Genomic DNA, 23,650 nt, shown 5'->3' with positions numbered 1-23,650 from the left:
GTGTGTGTGGGGGGGGGGGGATTTGATATCAGCCTTGTGTGCTTGAGAAATTTCACAACTGACCTAGTTTCTTATGCTTCCTGGATCAGTGGAGCTCAGGCTAAATTTAGGAGGTGACAAGCTGGAGCTTTGGGGACATTTGTCAAACTTTTCATGGAATTCATAGATTCCAAAGCCTGAAGGCATCATTGTAATCATCTAGTCTGACCTCCTGTATGGCACAGGCCATAGAACTGCCCCAAAATAATTCCTAGAGCATATCTCTTAGAAAAAACATCCAATCTTGATTTTAAAATGGTCAGCAATGGAGAATCCATTGGAACTCTTGTTAAATTGTTCCAAAGGTTAATTATTCTCACCATTCAAAATTCATACCTCTCTTGGGGTCCAGGTATTGATAGATTGGTCCCGCATCACACACGTTGACATCCCACATTTAATTTGGGCAGAAGGTAAAAAAATTCCAGCTGATGGTGGTCCAAATACTTTCAACTCCAATTACCAAGGGGTTCAGCATCAAAATAAGGTGGTGCTGGGCAGAAAAGGTGTGTGTCCAGGACAATCAACATATATTCATAGGCTCTTTGGAGACTCACCTATTGGCAGAGCTCATAGAAAGCCCCCGCTTCCTGGTGAGGGACCCACAAGAGGGCTGAGCTGGATGCCACCATCTGTTCAATAAGGGTGAATCTGCCTTGCCATTCAGGTAGCTTTGCTGGTGAAAGGAAGTATAATTTACACCTTCCTGTGCCCAATTTTCCAATATATTTCTTTGATGTTGGCTGTGGCCCATTTATTTCAGACCATGTGTGTTGTTTGCACAGAGACATCAGGTGAAATTTCTTTTGTGGCTTAATTCCAGCTCAGCTGAGTACCCAGGAGATTTGTAGCCTTCCTCATCATGCCAGTTTATAAATGTGAGGAATATTCCTCACAACAAGCACTGTTTGACACACGTACATCAGGGACTCCATGAGAACAAAGATCAATCTCTTCAGAGGAGACCAGCAGCAGCACAAATGCCCACAGGTGACTGGAGCTACCCATTATGATACTACAGATAGACAACAGTTTCCAGATTCGATGGACATAATTTTCACATCTGGTTGCCTAAAAGTTAGACACTTAAATCCATAGTCAAGTATCAAAATTAGTGGCTGGATTTTCAAAGCTCCCACAGTCAGAAATGTGGATGCTCATCACCTTTGAAAATTCGACCACTTAATCAGGCAACCAGATTTGAAATTTTATGTCTTAACCTCTTTAGGGTACGTCTACACTGCAAAAAAACAAAAACAAACACACCACAGCAGCGAGTCTCAGGGACTGTGAGACTAATTCATCAATGTATGTATATCTCTTTGAGATCCTCAGATGAAAGGTGCCTGAGGATCACTCTAAATCTTAATTTTTAATAACAAAGGTTACATTTGTGCTTTATTTCTTGTTTTGTATCACTTACATTGTCAGTTGTATTGACTCAGAGCGAAAACAAAATCCCAAAGAAGCCCCAGTGCCTGTGCATATCTTTGGACAACTGAGCATCAATTAAATGTCAAACATGAAACTGCATGTCTTTCAAAACTGTTGGAGCATTTTTTCTGTGTGATTTAATTTCCCTTTTCCTCAAAATCATGAATCTTTCCAACTGACTCTCAGTAGTCATTTATACGTCATTGTACCGTATCAGTTAAAAGAGCAACAACCCACAACCCTCAGGGGGGAGGAACTTGGCTCCCTTACACTACTAGCAACCTTTGACATAATTAGCTGTGACAAATTGATTTAAAGTGTGGCTGCAGGAAGAGGAGTAAGAACGCTCTGCTCTGCCTTGTGGGCGTTGTAGTCTTTCCTCTTGCACATGCCTGGGCTGCAATAAGAAACTGGACTCTAACTCCCATAGTTCCCATTAGATTATACCGCACAGGCTCAGAGTCCATATGCCTGGAGTGGGTGGCTACATTGTGTCTATTGTATGGGTTGATTTTTGTTTTGTTTTGTGTTTTGGGGCTGGCATTTTGTACATCACGGGAGGTTTAAATTGGAGTGAAAAGCATGGCTGATGAGCAAGAAATCATGTGCAAACTGGAAAGCATCAAAGAGATCAGGTATGTTTTCTTTTGTGCAGCATCAGTAACACTAAGCTATTTTCCCTCTCCTTGAAGGAGTGAATGAGTTATATCGATTTGAAGAAGCTACTGTTATGTTACAAAATAAAATAAAATAAACCACCCCAACGAAAAATGGGATGAAAGCTGGAGATAATTTTTTAAAGTAGGAAAAGAAGCATCTGCTGAGAGTGGGTGCCGTGAAACATGCATTACAGGGCGGTGATTGTCATGTATTTCCAGGGAATTAGCCTTAAGTAATAAAAAGGGGAGGGAGGTGGCAGCTATGAATGGACAACTGGAGATCTGTTTTAAAGCAGTTGTGGTTTTTTAATTATTATTTATTCCGGTAAACTGTTAGGATTATTTTTTTACCCATTCATTCCTAACATTCTTCTGGTTGGCTGCATCTAGGAAATTTTTGAAGGGAGGTGGGGGAGAAAATTACAGAATATAATGTATGTACGTGAGCCAAATATGCATCCAGAGTACAGAAGCTGCTTTGAAATCAGCGAGGTGGGGTTGGGAAGTGATTTTTTTTTTTTTAAATAACATTTATTCATTTGGCTGGAATCACTTATAATACCCTGCAAAAGTGTCTGCATAGCTAATGCTTTGGGTAATATGCATTGCAACAGTGGCTTGCAGAGGAATTTGGGGGGTTCTTGTGGGGAGGGATTGAAAGGAAAGAAAACTGCATCTTGGGAGATCTGTTTAGCCAGCTTACTTCTCTCTCTCTCTCACCCCCATTTGGAGAAGGAGTTAGGGTTAGGGGTGTTGTGTGAAGTCAGACTGATGAATGTTCTTTTCCTTGTTCCTTTCCTGTTGTTTATTGTGGTCCTCTCCTCTGAAGGAGTTATTGGGGGCATAGGGTGGAATGATGATGATGATGAAGCAGGAATACAATGGCACTAAGGCTGCTATTGCTTTCCCTTAAAGAGGTTTACCAGCAAGGCAGGAAGCTAGGTCTCTCCACTCTTCAGTGCAATCCAATATACCATTAATTTTTATATAGTGGCCTTCATAGAGTGAATCACAGGACATGTTGCAGGAAGAGTCAATCATAAGCAACAATGCATGGAACCAGGGTGGATTGTTTTGGCTGGCTTTAAACGCTCAGTTTGCGCCTTTTCGTTTATGAACGTGATGTTCTGGTTACTGCCCGAGTTGCGTGCATTTAGCATGAATTTGTGCATTTAATAGCAAAAGCATGTAATAAGGAAAGTGCAATCATTTTGAAAGTAGCTGGGCGGAAGAACAAATAGCTGTGACTGGGATATATATGTAGGTATTTATACCATACTCATCAGCATGGTGACTTGTGTTTTTATATTTTTGTATCAGGAAAATGTAAGAGGTTATCTGTGGAGTGCGGGTGGGGAGGGGGAAATCAATAAAACAAAAAATAAAAAATGTCACTGTAGCATGGTCAATCGACTGAGGAAAGAAACTGAAATCAAACCACAGAATAAGCAACAATTAAATTACTATAGTTTTTATAATCATTACACCTTTAACAAAATCTCCTAGTTGGAATACTGTCTGACTATGTCGAAGCAAATTATTCTACCATGCAAGGGCCAAGTCCTTCTTCATGCAAAGACTGCTCACATGAATAATGGTGGCAAGACCAGGCCCCAAATTATTTTTATATATAGCATACCAAAATACATATAATGAGAGACAGGACAGTGAACATGTTCCAGATTAATACTGAGGCTCTGAAACTTCTGTGCTCAACTGCCATAATTGTCATCTTTTAAAACAGATCATCAGCCAGCTAGAAGTTCTGTTGAGACCTGATTGTTGTAAAATTGGATTTAAATATCTGATTGATTTTCTGCTTGGTTGTTACAATACTTTGTATTTGGGAACATCAAGTACATTCAGTTTTTTGATTCAAAGGTGAATTTAACTGTAATTATTTAATTTGACACACTTCGCTGTTGTAGTTGTTGGCCTTGTTGTAAATTATGGTGCCATGAAAGCGAAATGAAGATCTGTGAAATCTAAGAATCCTTCTACATCAAAGGGCTAAATCCTGATTACCATATTGACCTAAATAGATAGTCGCATTTAACTGGGACAGATCAGGTGAATAAGGCATGTTGGTTTTGGCCCAAAATAGGCCAGATAAGAAATCACAAGCTCTGGATATTTTTACTTTTATGCCTGATTTATTTTAAAGTACATAAACAAATTTTATGTGCTTAAAAGGTTCCACCATACTCTAAATCAGTGGTTCCCAAACTTGTTCCGCCGCTTGTGCAGGGAAAGCCCCTGGCAAGCCGGGCTGGTTTGTTTACCTGCCGCGTCCGCAGGTTCGGCCGATCGCTGCTCTCAGTGGCCGCGGTTCGCTGCTGCAGGCCAATGGGAGCTGCTGGAAGCGTCGCGGCCCGAGGGATGTACTGGCAGGTAAACAAACCAGCCCAGCCCGCCAGGGGCTTTCCCTGCACAAACGGTGGAACAAGTTTGGGAATCACGGCTCTAATTGTTGTTTATTTTAATTTGTACTCTGTCTGCCCTGTTCCACATGCAGAGTTAAAAGGGCCTTTATAAATAAAATCACTAGCTGAAAAAAGCAAAATTTGCCCTATTGTTTTCTCTCACTTGATGTCTCTTTTGGAGATGAAGGGTGAGACCCTTTCCTATATTACGCCCAACTTTTATATTTATTAAAGGGACTTTATTGGGGTTTCAGGGGATGTCAGGGCTTGATCCTGAAAACACTTCTATACATGCTTAATTGGAAATCAATGGGATTACTCCAGTCAGTAAATTTAAGTATGCATGTAAGGCTCCAATCCCGCAAAGACTTATACATGTGTTTGACTTTATGCATTGAGTAGTCCCATTGCTTTCAGTGGAACTACTCTCAGTGGTCAAACTAAGCACATATGTAAATCTATGCAAGATTGGGCTCCAGCATTCCCCCTGGGGAGAGAATGAGTGAGAGAGAGAATGAACCGCCCATGATAGATGGTAGTCACTTCCTGAGGACACTCAGGCCTGGTCTACACTAAAAAGTTAGGTCGAAGAAAGCCGCCTGAAGTCGACCTGTTAAAGTATGTGTCTACACTGACGGGTCCTTTACGCTGACCTAAATTGCCTCTAATGTCAACTTCTGTAATCTGCTTCTGTAAGAGGCGTAGCGCTTAATTCGATTTTCATGGGTAGACTGCGAGGTAGTGCAGATGCAGCGTTGTGTTCGACTTAATTGGCCTCCAGATGGTGTCCCACAATGCTCATCTGTGACCGCTCTGGAGATCATTCTCAATTCTGCTGCACCGCAGCCAGGTACACAGGAAACAGCCCCTCCCCTGCTAAAGCCCTGGGAATTTTTGATTTCCCATTTCCTGTTTGATCAGCATTGGGAGCATGCCAGCTTGAGCACAGTTTGAGTACACCCCAAACGCGCTCCAGCGTGGTCTGCACAGGAAGTGGTGGATCTCATCGCTGTGTGGGGAGAAGAGTCTGTGCAGGCAGAGCTCCGATCCAGCAGAAGAAACGCTGATATCTATGCAAAGATCGCTCCTGGAATGGGGGAGAAGGCCTACACGAGGGACACACAGCAGTGCCGTGTAAAAATAAAAACTTCGCCAAGCGTACTAGAAGGCAAGGGAGCCGAACAGTCATTCTGGTGCTGAACCCCACACATGCCGGTTCTACAACGAGCTGCATGAGATTCTCGGAGGTGACCCTACCAGCACCCCCACAGGCAATGTGGACACCTAACAGATGTGTGAGTCTAGGGACAACAAGGAGGACGATATGGTGGATGAGGAAGAGGAGGAGGAGGAGGAGAATGGGAGACTGGCGAGTGGTGGATCCATTCTCCCCAAGAGCCAGGAAATATTTTTAACCCCGGAGCCCTGTGGGTCGCAGGACATCATGGTAGCCGACCGTGATGCTGGGGAAGGCACCTCTGGTGAGTATACAATTACAATGAAAATCCAGTTAAACTTTAGCGGGCACACGCATTCGGTGGTATTGCATGTTTACTGTGAAGAAAAAGCAAGGTGCTGTAATTCTCTGCTTACAAGAGGCCGCTCCAGCTACGCAGACGGTGACCCCCTGGAAAAGACTGTTTATGTGGACTGGGATAGCCCAGGAATCCTCCATGGATATCTCTAGGAAACTTTCATGGAATTACTCTGCAATCCTTTGCAGAAGGTTTCTGGGCAGGGCAGTCTTATTTCTTTCACTATTGTAGGACACTTTCCCCTGCAACTCCTGAATTAATTCTGCTGGCATCATTGCGGTACACAGCATAGCAGCATAAGGACTGGGTATATATCCAGACGCTTGCAGCATCTCCTTCCTTTCCGCCTCTGACCCTCAGGAGACTGATATCTTATAGGATTGCCTAGGGGAAATGGGGGAAGTTCTCATTAAAAGTGCTCTTACAAGAAAAAAAGGGGCATGTAGACCCCCTGCACACATACATACATTCCAGATCGCCAAACCACACTGCTGCTAATGTGCCTTTACTGTGCCCGGCATGGGTTGGCAAGTGGGTTAATGTGGCTGATAGGGGATTGGGGCCCCACATGAGAGATTCCGCAATTTGGGAGTGAAAACGTTCCCCCCCCGCCCCATTTGTAAACAACTTCCAGTGGTGCTATGGGGAAGGCCCATTGTTCAACTAGCTACCTCTGCTGCTGACATGAGCCTGCCATAAACTTCATTAAAAGTGTGGTCACCCATGACCGGGGTGGGGCCTACTCACCATGGGTGGAGCAGCAAAACGGCACAGTGAACGGTTACAGATTCTGATTATGTTATGGCTTGCACCTAGTGTAATAAAGGTGGGTTTTTTTGTTTTGTTTTGTTTTATGAAAGCAGCCTTGCTGTGGACACATTTTATTCATGTACAATGGCTCCTTTATTTTTTCCAATTACTGACAGCTGGAAGTGTGTCCTTCGGCGTTTCATCAACACCTGACTTTTGGTGATTAGAAGGAGGAGAAAGAGAACGCGGGAGGACATGGTCACTGAGATAATGAACGCCTCTGGGACAGCTGACACAGAGCTGAGAGCGTGGAGGATTTCACTGTCTGAAAAGTTAGACATGGACATGGAGAGCAGGAAAGCTTCTAATGAGCAAGAGCGTGCGGCGTAGGATGAGATGCTTCGGATTATGAGGGACCAAGCAGACATGTTGATGCATCTGGTTGAACTGCAGGAACAGAAGCAGGAGGGTAGAGTCCCTCTGCAGACCCTGGTGAACAGCCAGCCAGCATCGCCTGGCATAGAATCACCCTCTCTTAAGCGTTCCCTGAGGCGTGGGCAAAAAGTCCATTATCCCTTTCACTTAACTCAGGGGGAGGGTACAAGGAAAAGAAGGCACCCTTCACAGACCTTTGATGGTCTGGAATGAGGTGTTACGTTACACAGCTGAAAATGTTTCTCCCGTTCCAACTTTACAACCCCTTTTCCCCAAGGTTACCTTTTTTTCTGTTCTCCCTCTTTACTTATGTTTGTTAAATAAAGTAAATGGATTTGAGAAATAAATGTTCTTTATTGAGTAGAAGCAGTGGGCTTGGGTGGGGGGTTGGCTTTACAGGGACAGTGATACAAGACAGGTGAAGGTTTGGGAAAGCACATTGCAGACAAGCAGTTCACATTACTGTGACTCATTATTGAAACGGCTTTTCAAAGCCTCGCAGATACACAGCGCCCCTTGCTGTACTCTTCTTATTGCCCTAGTGTCTGGCAGCTCAAAAATGGCTGCCATGAGATCTGTCTCAACTGCCCACCCTTGGAGAAAAATGTCCCCCTTTTTTTCACAGATATTATGGGCCACACAGCAGGCAGCTATAATCATGGGGATGTTCTCTTCACTAAGGTCTAACCTTGTTAGGAAATTTCTCCAGCGCCCTTTCAAACGACCTAAGGCACATTCAACCACCATTCTGCACTTGCTGAAGTTATAGTTGAACTGTTTCTTACTGGTGTCCAGATGGCCGGTGTATGGTTTCATGAGCCATGGGAGCACGGGATAGGCTGGGTCCCCCAGGATAACTATAGGCATCTCAGCGTTGTCAGTGTTCATTTTGTGGTCTGGAAAGAAAGTCCCAGATTGCAACTTTTTGAACAGACCCGAGTTCCTAAAGATGCGCGCATCATGAACCTTTCCCGATCATTCTACGTTGATGTCGGTGAAACACCCCCTGTGATCCACCAGCGCTTGCAACACCATTGAAAAGTATCCCTTTCGGTTTATGTACTCTTTGGCAAGGTGGTCTGGTGCCGAGATGGGGATATGTGTGCCATCTGTCGCCCCACCGCAATTAGGAAACCCTATTGCAGCAAAACCATCCACTATGTCGTGCACATTTCCCAGACTCACTACCCTTCGTAGCAGAAGTCGGTTAATGGCCATGCATACTTGTAGCACAGCAGCTCCCACGGTTGATTTACCTACTCCAAATTGATTCCCCACTGACCGGTAAATGTCTGGTGTTGCAAGCTTCCAAATAGCGATCGCCACTCGCTTCTCCACTGTCAGAGCAGCTCTCCTTTTTGTGTTGTTGAACTGCAGGGCAGGGGAAAGCTTTGCACAAAGTTCCTGGAAGGTGGCCTTCTGCATTCGAAAGTTCTGCAGCTACTGCTCATCATCCCATACCTGCAAAATGATGCGGTCCCACCAATCAGTGCTTGTTCCACGGGACCAGAAATGGCGTTCAACAGAGTGCAGCTGCTCTGTGACTGCCAGCAGCAACTGTGAATTGTTTTTTTTCAATGGCTTGCAGCAGGGCTGCTTGCAAGACATCGCTATGTTCCGGGTGGCAGACCCTACTTTGGCTCTGGAAATACTGCAGGAGAAGGCGCGAGGTATTTGAGATGCTCACAGCAAGAGTGCACAACTGAGCAGGCTGGGGTTATGGCGCATGTGCGGCGGTTTTAAGGTGCGAAAACCACTGGGTTGTTTGCCATTGAGCACAGTGCATCATGGGATGCCAATGCAATGTTCCCATTCTCCCCTGTGACAATGTTTTGGTCCCATGAGGCATTGCACAGACTTCCCAACACACACTGCGGCAAGTTGCACTTGGGGATAGCTACCCACGATGCACTGCTTTGTGCATCGATGCAGGCACTGCTAGCGAGTATGCATTCCATTGAGACAATGAGCACGGTGTGGCCACGCACTATTGACTTAATTAATTTGGGGGCTCGAGGTCCAATTAGATAAAGTCGACTTGATTTTTGTAGTGTAGACAAGCCCTCAAACAGTATGGTGAAGAGGGCAGTATAGGAACTTAGAATGGAAAAGAATAGAAATGAGAGCAGTATCAACTATGTAGGCTAGGTTCCAAATTTAGTTTTTTTTTTTTCCAAAAAAAATATTTTAAATGCCCTAATATTAGTGGAAATGTCTTCATAATTCAGGTGTACGTTGTTTTTTAATATTAAAAGTTTATTGTTTGGGTTGGAACAGTCCCCTGAAACTCCAATGTTGTTGCATTCTGGCAGCACACTGGAACTAGAAAATGAAACTGACTAGTAACAGCAAAGAAATACCTTGCAACGCCAGCAACAAAAGTGTCATGTGAACACCTGTTCTCACTTTCAGGTGACATGGTAAATAAGAAGCAGGCTGCAATATCTCCTGCAAATGTAAACAAGCTTGTTTGTTTTAGTGATTGGCTGAACAAGAAGTAGGACCGAGTGGACTTGTAGGCTTTAAAGTTTTACATGGTTTTGTTTTTATGTAATAAAAAAAAATCTACATTTGTAAGTTACACTTTCATGATAAAGAGATTGCACTACAGTACTTGTATTAGGTGATTTGGAAAATACTATTTCTTTTGTTTATCATTTTTACAGTGCAAATATTTGTAATCAAAATAATATAAAGTGAGCACTGTGCACTTTGTATTTTGTGTTGTAATAGAAATCAATATATTTGAAAATGTAGAAAGACTTCCAAAATATTTAATTTCAATTGGTATTCTATTGTTTAGCAGTGCGATTAATGACGATAAACTTTTTTAATCACAATTAATTTTTTTGAGTTAATCGCGTGAGTTAACTGCGATTAATCGACAGCTCTACTTTTGTGGTGGCTACAAGAAATTGACCAAGTATAAGGGACAGTATAGTTAATATATTTACTTTTTAAAATGACATAATGTATATTTAAAAGTGCATATATTTCGATTGAATCCCTCTGTCCCACCCTACTCTTGCTTCCAAATGTACTGGTGCAACCCCCTCTTCCTTTGCAAATCCCATTGAGGTCAGTGGCACGGCACATGGAGTCAGAGTTCAGTGCTAACAGATCTGGATGCAGGACTGGGGCCTTAGATCGTAAACTCTTCTGGGCATTGACTGTCTTCTGTCTGAGTGAGAATGCCTCGCATATTATGGATGCTCCTGGAAAGCACATAATTAATAACAGTGCACTGAAAAATTCACATTACTCACAGTGTGTAAAGTTAAGCACTTGTGTAAATCTCTGTAAGATTGGGCCCTAACACTGTAAGAATAACAAATTTTAATACCAGTTGCTCTAATTCTCTTCATCCTCCCATTCAAAAGTAATAAATCTTAATATAAAATAAATATGCATTCATTTTCTAAAACTGTTAAGACATCATGCACATCTTGTCTCCTCAGTAGATGAAAGACCTCGCTCCAAACTCTTGTAAATTTGTGAGTTCTAGAGAGTTGAATGATACGTTTTTCTTCTTAATTTTCATCAGATTATCAGTTATGAATGTTTGCTTCATATAGAGAAAATGGCACTATTAATCCTGAAAGTAAAAAGTATGACAACTTTATTATTATTACTAAATAACTCCCCAAAGTTTACTGTGGTCGTTTTAAAAACCCTTAAGTGACCATTAATTCTTCACAGAGGCTAATATACTTTTGATTTGGGCCACTGGAACTGAAGGCCAGTCAGCAACTACTTTCTTGTTGAAATAAGCACTGCCTCTGGCTGCAGAAATCAATGCATTCAGGTAGCCGTTTGTTTTGACAAAATGATCTCTGGCTTGATGAGGGGATGACTTTTATCAATATAATGCTTTTATAGCTGACTGTTTTTTTCCAGCCGTTTTTACTTTCATGGGCTGATTCTGATTCTTCAAAGCTGGGACAGTTGGCTTCCTTTAAAAAAAATGTTTGTATCTATATAAAGCATGTAATATTCTCTTTAATAATACATGGCATCTACCATATGAAATATACATGCCTATAGCTTAGGGTTGCCACTCATCCGGATTTTACCCAGACAGTCCGGTTTTTGGCTTCCGTGTCTGGGTGCCATTTAGGATTGCCAGGAGCCTGGTTTTTGACTGGAAAGTCTGGGTCAAAAAGGGGACCTGGCAGTGTCTGGTCAGATATACTGATGGACATCAAAAGTCTGGTCTCTGTGGGGTGAGGGGAGGCGCTAGGTCATTAACCCACACCAGCCCCTGTTCAGCTGGGGCTGCCTTCTGCCTGCAGGCAGGCTTCTAGTCATGCTGCAGCAGCTCCCATTCCAGCTCTGGAGCAGAGGGAACCCAGCTCCGTGGCAGGGGTGTGTGTGGGGGAATGTGGGGGGGTACGTGGAAACAATTCAGCAAGCAATGGGGGTGGGGGGAGAGAGGAGCGAGTGATGGGGGTGGGGGCAGAGTGGGGTCTTGGTGGAATAGGGAGGGTAGGGCGCGGGTCTTTAGGGGTCTGGTTACCAGAAAGGTGGCAATTAGAAAGGTGGCAACCCTACTGTAACTGTAAAATATTCATCTAAGTGAATATCTTTGTAAATATCTCTGGGTGACCTCTGAGTCGATCCAATTCCATGTCTGGCTTTGTACTGTGCACACCTCTGCTTCCAGCTTTTCTACTCCACAGTGAAATGGTGCTGATCAGAAGCAACATTAATCCAACGTCTAGAGGGAGATTTTTTATTTTTAAGGCTGTTTTTAAAATGTCTCATGTGATGAAGGACTTTGTTGTATTTTGTTCCAAAGAAGCATGTAAAATTTCATTCAGGATTTTTTTTTAAAAATCTCCTTTTATTGATATTATCAGTGTTGGACATTTCTGCTATGGGTATGTTACACCCTAGAAAAATAACCCATGGTGCTGTGTTTTGGATCTCCTGCAGTTATCTCAGTCCCATCCATAAAACTCATGATAGGAGCCAGAATTTGTTACCCAAGGACTTGATCCTGGTCCATTTGAAGGTCTTTGGACAGATTTTGAATTATCACAGTTCCTCTGGTTTTCATTTTCGATCTGTTTGAAGCTATAGACTACTTTAAAAATGCACAGGGGAGGGATCAGAAGTACTGGAGGCTTAGGCAGGTATTGTATTTGTTCTTGGAACTGGACACAAGGGATGTAAGAGGAGGGGTAACAGAAGCAACTCCAAAGCCTTCACAATAGCAGAGTTGGTGGGCACAATTCTGATGAAAGCAGGGGCTGCATCTCTAAGATCATGTCTTTGGAAAGTGAAGATTGGAATACAATTGAATCATGGCCTGGCTAAACTGGATTGGGAACTAGAACAGGTTCCTGACTGTCTGGGCAACTGTTTTAAAATGGAGATGGTCATGAAGCAGTGCCGATTAAGCAACATAGCAGAGCTATGCTTACTATTAGTTGAAACAGCCAGTCCCTCTCTCCTAGCTTTGGAGGGAAAGACATTGCTCCAGACTCCATAGCTTTTATGTGTAGAAATATGGGGTTGCACCATTTTAAAAAGAAGAAACAAAAACTGGAACAAAGGGAGCTGCAGTTACAAATAACATTAAAGGGGCTGGAGGTCAGCAGAAAACTGAGACTACCCTGTGGACTGCAGGTGGAATTTTAGATGCTTTGAAGTGCCATCAGAACTTTTGATATCTTGGAGCATCCTTTGTATAAAGCAAAAGTCTGCATTTTAGTGTCGCAGTCTACTGTCGAGATAGTTGGCATTTGCATCCTATACTCCATTTCTCAAAAGCTCCTTTAAAGCCCAGCAGGAATGAACATTTCTCTAGAATTTCCTCTCTCGTGATTAAGGTTTAATCATGACTGATACAATACTGAACACAATTGTCCTGGTCTACAGTAACTGCTAAATCGTGGTAAATTTCATGTAATCTAACTCTATTGTCCAGTACAATAAAAAAGTTTTAGTGGAGACAAGACCAGTGACAGAGTTGGGATTATAACCCAGGAGTTCCCTGATTCCAGGATTCTGCACAGTCCACCCCAGTCTTTCAAAGATATACTTTAGTTCTGACCTTATCAACTTTTGCCAACCCCTTGCTATCGATGTGAACACATTTGCTTGTGTGATGTCTCTGAGCAAACAGAATTTACATTGACATTACGGCAGTTGTCCCTTTATATTTGTAATTTCTGGTGGGTTGTAGGAATAAGACTTTGCAGATGGAAAAGATCAAGGCACGCCTGAAGGCAGAGTTTGAAGCCCTGGAATCGGAGGAGAGGCACCTGAAGGAATACAAGCAGGAGATGGACCTTCTGCTGCAGGAAAAGATGGCCCATGTGGAGGAGCTGCGGCTGATCCATGCTGACATAAATGTGGTATGTAGCAGAGGGATTGTGGGCAGGATATACTTTATATATAGTTCCATATGGATTGTCCTAAGGATATACAGTTGACAGATTAGAGATATGCCACCTGAGCTTTCCTGACAGCATGAAAGGATTATATAGATTGTATCAAACGAGTTAAAGTTAGTCACTGTTAGTGCTTGTCTGTATCAGGCAAAATGATTTTCAATAATAGACATGGGAGGGATTTAGGTCAAAGGGAACGAACAACCAAACCCATTGCTGCTGCGATTGTACCAGCAGCCATAGTAACGTTATTCTGACTCTTCCTAGCAAATAACCCTCTTAGTGCTGCCTAATTTAACACCTAGAACCTGGGAGGCTTTGGCAGCTGTCTGGGATTTGGGTTGTTTTCTTTTTGGGAAGCAGGGATAGTGGGATGGTTTGTTATGTTTGCATAGTGCCTAGAATCAGGGAGCCTCGATTTCTCCCTGAGACAACTAAGCACTGCTGCAATACAAATAGTAAAACAAGCAGGAGAGTGAAGGATATTAATACAAAATAGGGAGACTAATTAGTAGAGGGGTACACTGGAGAGTGCTGAGGATTTGTGAACTGCTGTGTTTGCAAAACCATTCTGAATTAGCAACTCCATTCACCTGCAATTTTAAACTCACACTTTTCTTAAGGGTGAGTAAATATTTTTAAAATGTTGAGCTAAAGGGAAGCCTGGGCTCTGTATTAGGGATGGAAAATCTCCCAAACTGTGGGTAGGCAGAAGTGGGTGCCTTGAATATATGGCACATACACCACCTTCATTTGTCATTAGAATTTTCTCACCCCCTCCACTCCCTGCTTCTCTTTCACGCTGTCCCACTTGCACTTGGTGTTTCCCTCAGATTATCTTTCTCTCTGCTGCTTCTCTCCCTCTCTTTCCCAAGTGGAACATGAACTCAACAACATCAGAGTTAAACTTTTGAACCCAGGGGGTATTTGGAAAGGCTTGAAATAATGCAAATGAGTTGGCCCTGCCCCAGTGGAGATTTTTTTTTAAGGGTTATTTTTATAACCTTTCTTGAGAATCTTTCCAAAGTGCCCGCATTTGGTGATCCAGCTAAGCGGTTATCACATTCGCCTTCCTGGGCTGCTGTGCAGAGGAAGAAGGAGGTGCAAGCTGAATCCTTTCTTGACACTACCTCTCACATGTTTAACACAAAAACATTGCCCGGCCTAATTGCTTCCTCCCTGCCCATATTCCACCCCACAGAATGTTAATTCCTTATTTGGCTATTTCATTGTCTGCCTATTCTGCACCCATCTGAATGTAAAAAGCTCCACTTTCTAAAGGGCAACATCATCTTTGCACTCTGCCACCTCTGGCTGGTGAATCAGAGAGCTGTGAATGGAGCAATCTGTTAAACAAATGTTATCTCCTGTTTCAGATGGAGAACACCATCAAGCAGTCTGAGAATGACCTCAACAAGCTCTTGGAGTCCACTCGGCGCCTGCATGAAGAGTACAAACCCCTGAAGGAGCACGTAGATGCCCTACGGATGACTCTGGGCTTGCAGAGGCTGCCAGATCTGTGTGAGGAGGAAGAGAAACTCTCTCTTGAGTAAGTCTCTAGAATCTAGATCAAACATTATTTGGCCTTGTAACCAGTTATGATTCTGTTGGCATTTTGTCATTTTTGTTTCTGGGCCCAGCTGGAAGGTAGGAACTCAGAGGCAATCATGAAAAACAAAATTAATTGAAAGTGGAGGAAGCATGTATGTGCAACAGAAATTAGCCAGCCTTTTACAAGCCTCCATAAGGGTTCTGTCTGAATATGGGGCAAAGATCAAAGTTACATTTAGATCAGCCAAAGCTGCAAACCTCAGCTCTGACCTGTAAATTAAAGGGTGTTTGAATCTAAGGTTTTGGTTCTACTCTTATCTCTAATTTTACATTATATGGTACTTTTTCCAAAGGATCCATTTCTTCCATTTGAGTAGCAGGTATGGGTATAATGCAAGGGAGGAGAGGAACCCAAAACTATCACCCACACTATGTCTTCTACTACATGGGTGGCTTTAGTGTGTCTTGGTCAGAGTTCAAATTTGTGCTACAGCTATTAAAAAAAAATCACAGAATCTAATCTGGTAAACTGTGGCTGAATCCAGATGTTTGGATCTATGGAAGAAATGTAAAGGATATGCTCTTCTTTTTGAAAACCAGGGAGGACGTTAAAGTTTCTATCGAGAATGACCCATCTAGCCTTGTATCCAGCAGAGACCAACCCTTCATGCTTGAAGGAAAGGGGACAAATTCTCTGCTTTGGCTCATGTGATCTTATTGGGTGATTTCTTCCTGATCCACTATGAATAATCTGATCCTCCTGTGGTCTTAAATATATAAAATCAACTCTTACTCCTGGAACATATTAAATTAATAATTATGCAGTTCATCCCTTGCTGCAGAATTGTGCTCCAAAATCTCAGTTTATATTAAAAACAAAGAATAAAAAACATGTCTTAGTGCTTGTTGATGCAGATAAAACTTTGAAAACAAGAACCTGAAACATAGTATATCAGCTTTGCTATAATTATTCCACTAACCAGTTACATGATTGACTTTGGCTCAGTAACATTAAAAAATTCACAAAAACCTAGATATTGAGAGTGGATGGAATTCATTACTTGACAAGTCTTCTCCATGTATATTAGGATGATCCTTAATGAATGATTGGCGGTGGGCGTGTGGTTTTGGCCACATGTAGTATTTTAACTATTGTCATTATCCCATTTTAAAAAATGTGGTCCAAATGAGTCCTTGGTGCAAGTCATTTGCTTCTAGAAGAAGAAAACCAGAGTTGAATTTGGCCCGTGATGTTTTAGCACAGAAGTGGGTTCATGCATCCGACAAAGTGGGTATTCACCCATGACAGCTCATGCTCCAATACGTCTGTTAGTCTATAAGGTGCCACAGGACTCTTTGCTGCTGTTACAGATCCAGACTAACATGGCTCCCCCTCTGATACTTAGCACAGAAGAGTCATTACAAATCAATGCTTGTTAAATAAATAAACGACAGCCCAGCAGTTGATTATAATTTTGGTTTGTTTTTGTATAGTTACTTCGAAAAGCAGAAAGCTGAATGGCAGACAGAACCCCAGGAACCTCCCATTCCAGAATCTCTGGCTGCAGCTGCAGCTGCTGCCCAACAGCTACAAGTGGCTAGGAAACAGGACACCAGACAGACAGCAACTTTCAGACAACAGCCACCTCCAATGAAGGTGAGGCGTTATCTCTTGGGGGTCAAATACACAGGCTTGTCTCTTGGGTGATTGGAACATATCATGTTCATAAAGGAATTAGCACTAAAAATAATGATGTGCCCAATTCTTATTTTGCCTGCTTTAGAGTAAACCAAGGGCAATTCCCCTGAAGTTAAAAGAGCTGCACCAGTCAGTGAGAGGTCAGAATCAGGCTCTGTATCTTGTATGACTCCCCCAGTAGGGACTCTTCAGTCATAGGACAGGTACTGCCAGTTTCTACTCTCTGTGCTTCCTGAGCTTGAGAAACATTATTGTCACAAGGAGAAAATATCAGGTACTAATGGGTTCTTCAGCCCAGCAGAGAAAGGCGTGACAAGAACTAGTGGCTGGAAGCTAAAGCCAATTTCAGATTAGACATATGTCACACATTTTTAACAGAGAAGATGATTAACCATTAGAAGAAACTACTAAGTCTATATCTACACTACAACTTATGTCGGCATAACTTATGTCACTCTCCTGGTAGGGGGAATAAACCACTCTCCTGAGCAGCATAAATTACACCGGCATTATGTGCACAGCACTACATCGGCGGGAGAGCGTCTCCTGCCAGCATAGATTCTGCCGTTTGCGGAGGTGGTTTTATTATGCCGACGGCAGAGCTCTCTCGCGTCAGCATAGTGTCTTCACTGCAGCGGCGCAGCTACATTGGTACAGCTGCGAGCACTGTACGTGTAGACATGGCTAAGGAAAGTAGTGGAGTCTCCATCTCTTGATGTCTTCAGATTAAGACCAGATGCCTTTCCGAGGTATGCCTACTGGATGTGGAGGTGTAACTTCCAGCTTGGAGAGGCGTACCTGTGCTAGTTTTAACTGTACTAGTATGCTTAAAACTAGACTTGAAGCTGCAGCTACATGGGTGCCGGGATGGGCTAGCCACTCCAAGTATCCTACGTATGTATTTTGGGTGGCCAGCCTGCTCCACCGCCCATGTAGCCATGGCTACATTGCTTCTTTTTAGGGCACTAGTTCAATCAGAGCTAGCATGGGCACGTCTCCCCAAGCTAGAAGTTACATCTCCAACGCCACTGCAGACATATCCTGAAAGATATGGTTTAGCCAAGCACAAGTTATTGGGCTCAATACAGGGATAAGTGAGTAGAAGTCTATGGCCTGTTGTATACAGGGGGTCAAACCAGATGATCTAGATAGAGGTGCCTTCGGACTTAAAATCGATGAAATCACAGCTGGCCTCCTAAACAATTTTTCTGATACAGTCAGACATTGTCAGTACAAAAATCTTGAAAATGTGAGGGAAAGCTCAAAATAAATTTGAATTTAATATCAAAATAAATGATGAAGTGGGGTTGCACTGGCAGTTTTATTCATTTGAAAATTTAATTCAATAAATCCTTTAGTTTTCAACTGACCTGAAGCTGCTGTAGGGTCTAGGAACCTTGCCGCAGAATTTAGTTCCAGTTCGCCACTGAGTATGCAGGGCCTTACTTATTTTTCCTGTACAGTAAGTTAACTTATTAGAGCAGGTAACATGCTCAATAAGCAATGTGTCTCAACAGAACTTCATGGGTTTATTACCTCACAGAGAAATAGGTTGCTAACAGGGTCCTGGTCCATGACTGGGACTCCTAGATACTATTTCAATACAAATAAATTAATAAGATGTAACATTGCATTGCAGGCCTGTTTATCATGTCACCAGCAAATTCATCGGAATGCACCGATATGTCCACTCTGCAAAGCAAAGAGCCGGTCTCGGAATCCCAAAAAACCCAAGAGGAAACAGGATGAGTGAAACACAGAAAATCCATGGAGAAAACATGTGACCCATCCTAATCCCTTTCCAGTAGAACTGTAAACGTGGCCAGTTTATTGAAGTGCAGACTTAAGTATGACTTACCCATTGTTTTCTAGCTAATGTGACGTAAGCACAATGTTTCTGTTCCGTCTTAATTTCCATCCAGTCCTCACATTCTGGTTTTAGGAGAAGTGCTGATGGTGCTACACTTCAACATTTTAGTCATTCCATCTTTTTGACTCCTAAGCCAAATGGAACTTCTATTGCAAGTAGTCTGAATGCTGATGAGCACATTGTAGATCTGATTGCAGAGAACGACAGATGATCCCTCCTGTGAAGATATATTTGAGGATACATGTTTCCTAGTTAAATACATTAGACCTAAGGTACCACTACTGTACTTGCCAAAATGTCCCTGTGTTTTTTCTATCTCTACACTGTTTGCCACACAGTATCTTTTGCTAAAAAGCAGGCACTGTCTATAAAACCAGAATATTCTTAATGATCAAGTGTTACTACAGCAAGTTGTTGTTGTTTTTTGAGAGAGAGAGAGAGTTGTTGCTAAAAGATTACTCTAATTTTCTCCTAACAGAAACCCACTTGAGGCACAGAAGTTGCTGAATATCCATTTGCTATGCTAAAGACCCATGCCTTGACCTAACCAGCAAGATTACATGGGCTAGATATAGAGTAAAAGTCAGCGTATCCAAGGATTTGGTGGTATATCTGAAATCACCAGGAAAAATAGGGATATGGGCACACGGGAGATAAACATATAGTTCAGTTTTATGGGGTTTGATTGTATGGTTCCTACAGAACTGGATTAAAATTTGAGAAGGGGATTAAGCCATTGTATCCATATTAATATTAAATGATGTTTAGCATCTTAATTAGGCCATTTTCAGCAATCATAAAACAGACTTCAATTCAATTAAGAACTAACTAAGGCCTCAACAGCATTTGTGGATTCCTGGGCTCTGCAGCCAAAGAGCTAACTAGTTCTTCAGGGGAAATCATAAAATACCCTGGATTTTAGTGATCATTAACTGCAATATTAGCCATTCTAAACCTCCTTTCCCCCTTACAACTGTGGGTCAAAATCAGCTTTAGAGTAGGCAGGTACAACGCCCATTGAAGTCATAAGGAATTTCACTTGTGCACTCCTCAGTAGTACTGGTTGAAAATTTTATGGTGAAAACTGAGTTTTTGACAAAAGGAAGTTTTCACCAGATGAGTGCACTTTCCTATAAAAACTTCTTGTTTTTCAACAAAAAAAATTAAAAATTTTCCACAGAAAAAAGCCATTTTCCAACCAGCTCTACTCCAGAGCTGATTTCCACTTCTTGCTCTACACATGTGCCAACAGAGCTCTGGCTGGAGTATCTATCAGATTCCCCCGATATAGGGTGAGCGCCTTTCCTTATTTCAGCCAAAGTAAGAGTAGCTTCTCTGAGGAAGGGCAAGAACAGGGACCTAGAACCTCCTGGTTTCTAATCCCAACTATACCACTTAGTCCTGGTGCCTTGAGAACATAACTAACTGCTTTGTGATTGACACTCTTCAGTAGGCCTGATAATACTGACTTGTCTCACAGGGGGATTGTGCAAATTAAAGAGCCTTGAATATTAAGAATATTTCTAAAGTACTAAATATTCTTTTCAATAACACTTGGGATTACAGAAGGAGGGAGCCCCTTCCCTAGGTTTTTATCCTCCCCTCTCCATTGCCCCAATCCTTCATCCATACTTGTGCTGGAGTGGTTGTATTAAGGCAGAGGACCCCAAACTGTGGGACATCCCCCACAGGAGGGCATGGAGGAATGTTCAGATTTGGGGGGGCCCCAGGCCAGCCCCCATGGAGAGCAGAGAGGGAGGGACATCCAGCCCCTCTCTGCCCCCAGTTCATCTCCAGCCCCAGCCTGGGCCCCCGGCTCCCGATCCTGAACACAGCTCCACTCTCAGCCCCGGGCCCTGACCCGGCTCCCGACCACAGCTCCTCAAGGGTGGGGGTGGGGGGAGAATAGATTCCATTACTGGTAAGGGGAGGCGTGACAGAAAAAGTTTGGGGACCACTGTATTAAGGATTTTTGTTTGTTAGTTAAACACAGAATAAGCCACACCCTGGCCTCTGGTGAGGAGACTTTACTTGCTACTGGGGACCGTACAAGCCCACATAAAAAGCTTTTGCTGGCCAAAGCACATGAATTGCCCTAAGGATTAGGAAGGCAAAGGCTTGGGGTCCCAGGAAATGGTGGGAGTGGCAGCCAGGATGGTGAAACTTGCTTCAGTCGTCTGTCTGTTCTTCTGTATTTTCCCCACAAAGTCTCTTCCTTTAAGGACCACAAAGGGAATGATGGGTGAAATAGCTCTTCCCCGCTCTAATTTGTCTACCAGTTAGGCCACGTTTCTAACATACCAGTTTTAGTTAATTAATTTCCAGACCCACATTTTCTTTCTTGTTCACTTCTCAACACCATCCTAGAGTTTTATCAGTACACCTTTGAGTTTGGACTAATTCCGTTTTTCTGTCTGGTTTTCTTGCACCTGTTTATACCATTCTGCATAAAGAATAACTTGACCTACTTTTCATGATTAATTCCCAACAGGCAAAACGTTATAGGCCCAGTTGTCCCAACGGGATTTTATTGAAGTGAGCCACTTATTGCAAGTTTAGTTCATCTTGTAGTGTTGTAATAGTTTCATAACCATATAAACATCTATCAGCAGCGAGAGCACTCAGAACCTTCTGCTCCTGAAAATACAGGCCTCTACCACTCAATATAAATGGGCATTTTTCTGTTAGATTTAGTATTAGGACTAAGAGCCTCTATGGGATATAGCCACTAGAAGGTAATCTGATCAGACACATTCTTGATCAAATCTGACATTCCATTCAGTAGAGGGCAGTGGTGACATTGACTGACAGTCTTTTATGTCTTGACTCCTGTTTATTAAAAATAAACGCTGGATTCTACTTTTAAATGTTGAAAGGCCATATGCTACCTTCCCTCAATAGTGCGACTCCTGTTGGGGTTAATGGAAAATGTGTATAGTTAGAAGGCAGCATAAGGGCCCTTAATCTGAATTCATGAGAGGGAGCATTATCCTGTTAATAGCATATATACATAACTTCAAAAAGTAATGACAATGGACATTGGGCAAATGGGTCTGCAACGAAGTAGTTTGCTCAGAAAAGTAGATTTGTAAAGTCCTTGTGACATCCTGTCCTGTGGATAGCTGAAGGGATAGACTCTGTCCTGACTACTCTCACTTCACTGTTACATTCCAGAGTTACTTCCTCCTTGGGGATTTCTAGAGCAGAGTTCTGACTGAACTGAAGAGTGCTTGGAGATGCACCATTTTCTAAGTCAGTGATCTGCACCTTTTTTTTTTTTTTAAATCTAGTCTCTGGCACCTTCGTGTTCAACAAGCTAACTTTTTTTTAAAATAAGGAAAAACACATTTTTATAATATGTGCATGTAGCATATCTAGTTTATACCAATCATGTATTAGTATTTACATGGCTGTTTTCATATTCTTTACAAAGCTGTGCCATATCAATAGCGTGCTTTGTTGGTTTTGTATTTTTTCTTTTTTACAAAATTGTGCCATATGAATAATGTGCATTTCTAGTAGTAAGTCAAACTATGACCCCAAGGAGTCAAAAGTTGTTTATGTATTTAAGGGAGAGGGGTTCTTTCATAGGGAAAACAGTATTCCCCTGTTACCACTATTGCAGATTGCAGGAAGATTATTGGATGGCTTCTGACATGACAGCACTGGGCCCTTTCTTTTCCTCTCATCTTTTTTCTCGTTAAGAGACTATACAAACCTATATTATGAAATATTGATTTCAGGGGCCTCATTTGCTATGGGGAAAGGGGGGTAGCGGTCCCCCGAGACTTCTCATAGGTTTGTATGCTCCATTATGTCTTCCATTTTTTGCAATCCCCCTTCCCCCCCCCGAGACTTTGTAGATTATAATATAATCACATATAATTTTCTATATGATGACACAACTTTGCCACCTCGTCCGTCTGTCCAGAATTTTTCTGAAATGACACCCCTTATTGATTTCTTGCTCTTTTAGGTATATGAGCAAACTATCTGCACCATAGTTTTTATTATATAATTTCTGTATTTTCTGGTAAAGTAAAAGCCTCTAAAGATCAACAGTGGCCTCTAATTTTGCACCTATGAATAACTTTGACAATTCATATTTTAATATGTGCACTCAAGAGTTAACTGATGGTTGTCAGGTGTCGGGTTTTTGACTGGAACACCTGGTTGAAAAGGGACCCTGGCGGTTCCGGTCAGCACTGCTGACCAGGCCGTTAAAAGTCCAGTTGGCGGCGTAGGCAGGTTCCATGCCCGGCTCCCAGGAAGTAGCCGGCATGTCCCTCTGGCTCCTAGGCGGAGGCGTGGCCAAGGGGGCTCTGCATGCTGCCCCCACCCCGAGTGTCAGCTCCGTGGGTCCCATTGGCCAATGGGAGCTGCGGAGGCAGCCCCTGCAGGCACGCAGAGCCCCCTGGCCGCACCTCCACCTAGGAGCTGGAGAGACATGTGGTCACTCCCCAGGAGCTGCCTGAGGTAAGTGCCACCCAGAGTCCGCACCCCAAACCCCTTCCTGTTCCCCAATCCCCTACCCCTGCCCTAAGCACCCTCCCGCACGCTGAACCCTTCAGCCCTGGCCCCACCCCAGAACCCATACCCCCCCCCCGTACCCCTGCCAGCCCGGAGCCCCCTCCCACACCCTGAACCCCTCAGCCCCACCCCAGAGACCACACCCCCAGCCGGAGCCCTGCCCCCCTCCTGCACCCCAACCCCCTGCCCCAGCCTGGTGACAGTGAATGAAGGTGGGGGAGAGCGAGCTACGGAGGGAGGGAGGATGGCGTGAGCGTGGGGTGGGGCCTCGGGAAAGGGGCAGTGATGTTCGTTTTTTTGCAGTTACAAAGTTGGCAACCCTACCAT

The 23,650-nt window shown here is 43.1% G+C and overlaps 1 protein-coding gene across 1 annotated transcript; it reads left to right on the top strand.

Moving 5' to 3' along the window:
* The first annotated feature begins 1,924 nt into the window (after positions 1-1,924).
* Positions 1,925-23,187, top strand: ZC4H2 (zinc finger C4H2-type containing). The gene is made up of 5 exons (XM_034782130.1): positions 1,925-2,108; positions 13,466-13,637; positions 15,050-15,222; positions 16,719-16,881; positions 18,563-23,187. Exons 1-5 carry the CDS (start codon positions 2,056-2,058, stop codon positions 18,674-18,676), a joined length of 675 nt encoding a protein of 224 aa, XP_034638021.1. The 5' UTR covers positions 1,925-2,055; the 3' UTR covers positions 18,677-23,187.
* The last annotated feature ends 463 nt before the right edge of the window (positions 23,188-23,650 follow it).

Source organism: Trachemys scripta, chromosome 9 (assembly GCF_013100865.1).
Source record: "Trachemys scripta elegans isolate TJP31775 chromosome 9, CAS_Tse_1.0, whole genome shotgun sequence".
Classification (NCBI taxonomy): Eukaryota; Metazoa; Chordata; order Testudines; family Emydidae; genus Trachemys; species Trachemys scripta.
Note: the sequence above shows the minus strand (reverse complement) of the source record. Positions and strands in the feature narration are given on the sequence as shown.

Coding starts and splice junctions, on each gene's coding strand:
- ZC4H2 (XM_034782130.1), top strand. CDS start 2,056: ATGGCTGATGAGCAAGAAATCATGTGCAAACTGGAAAGCATCAAAGAG. Junction 2,109..13,465: donor GAAAGCATCAAAGAGATCAG/GTATGTTTTCTT, acceptor GGTGGGTTGTAG/GAATAAGACTTTGCAGATGG. Junction 15,223..16,718: donor GAAGAGAAACTCTCTCTTGA/GTAAGTCTCTAG, acceptor GTTTTTGTATAG/TTACTTCGAAAAGCAGAAAG.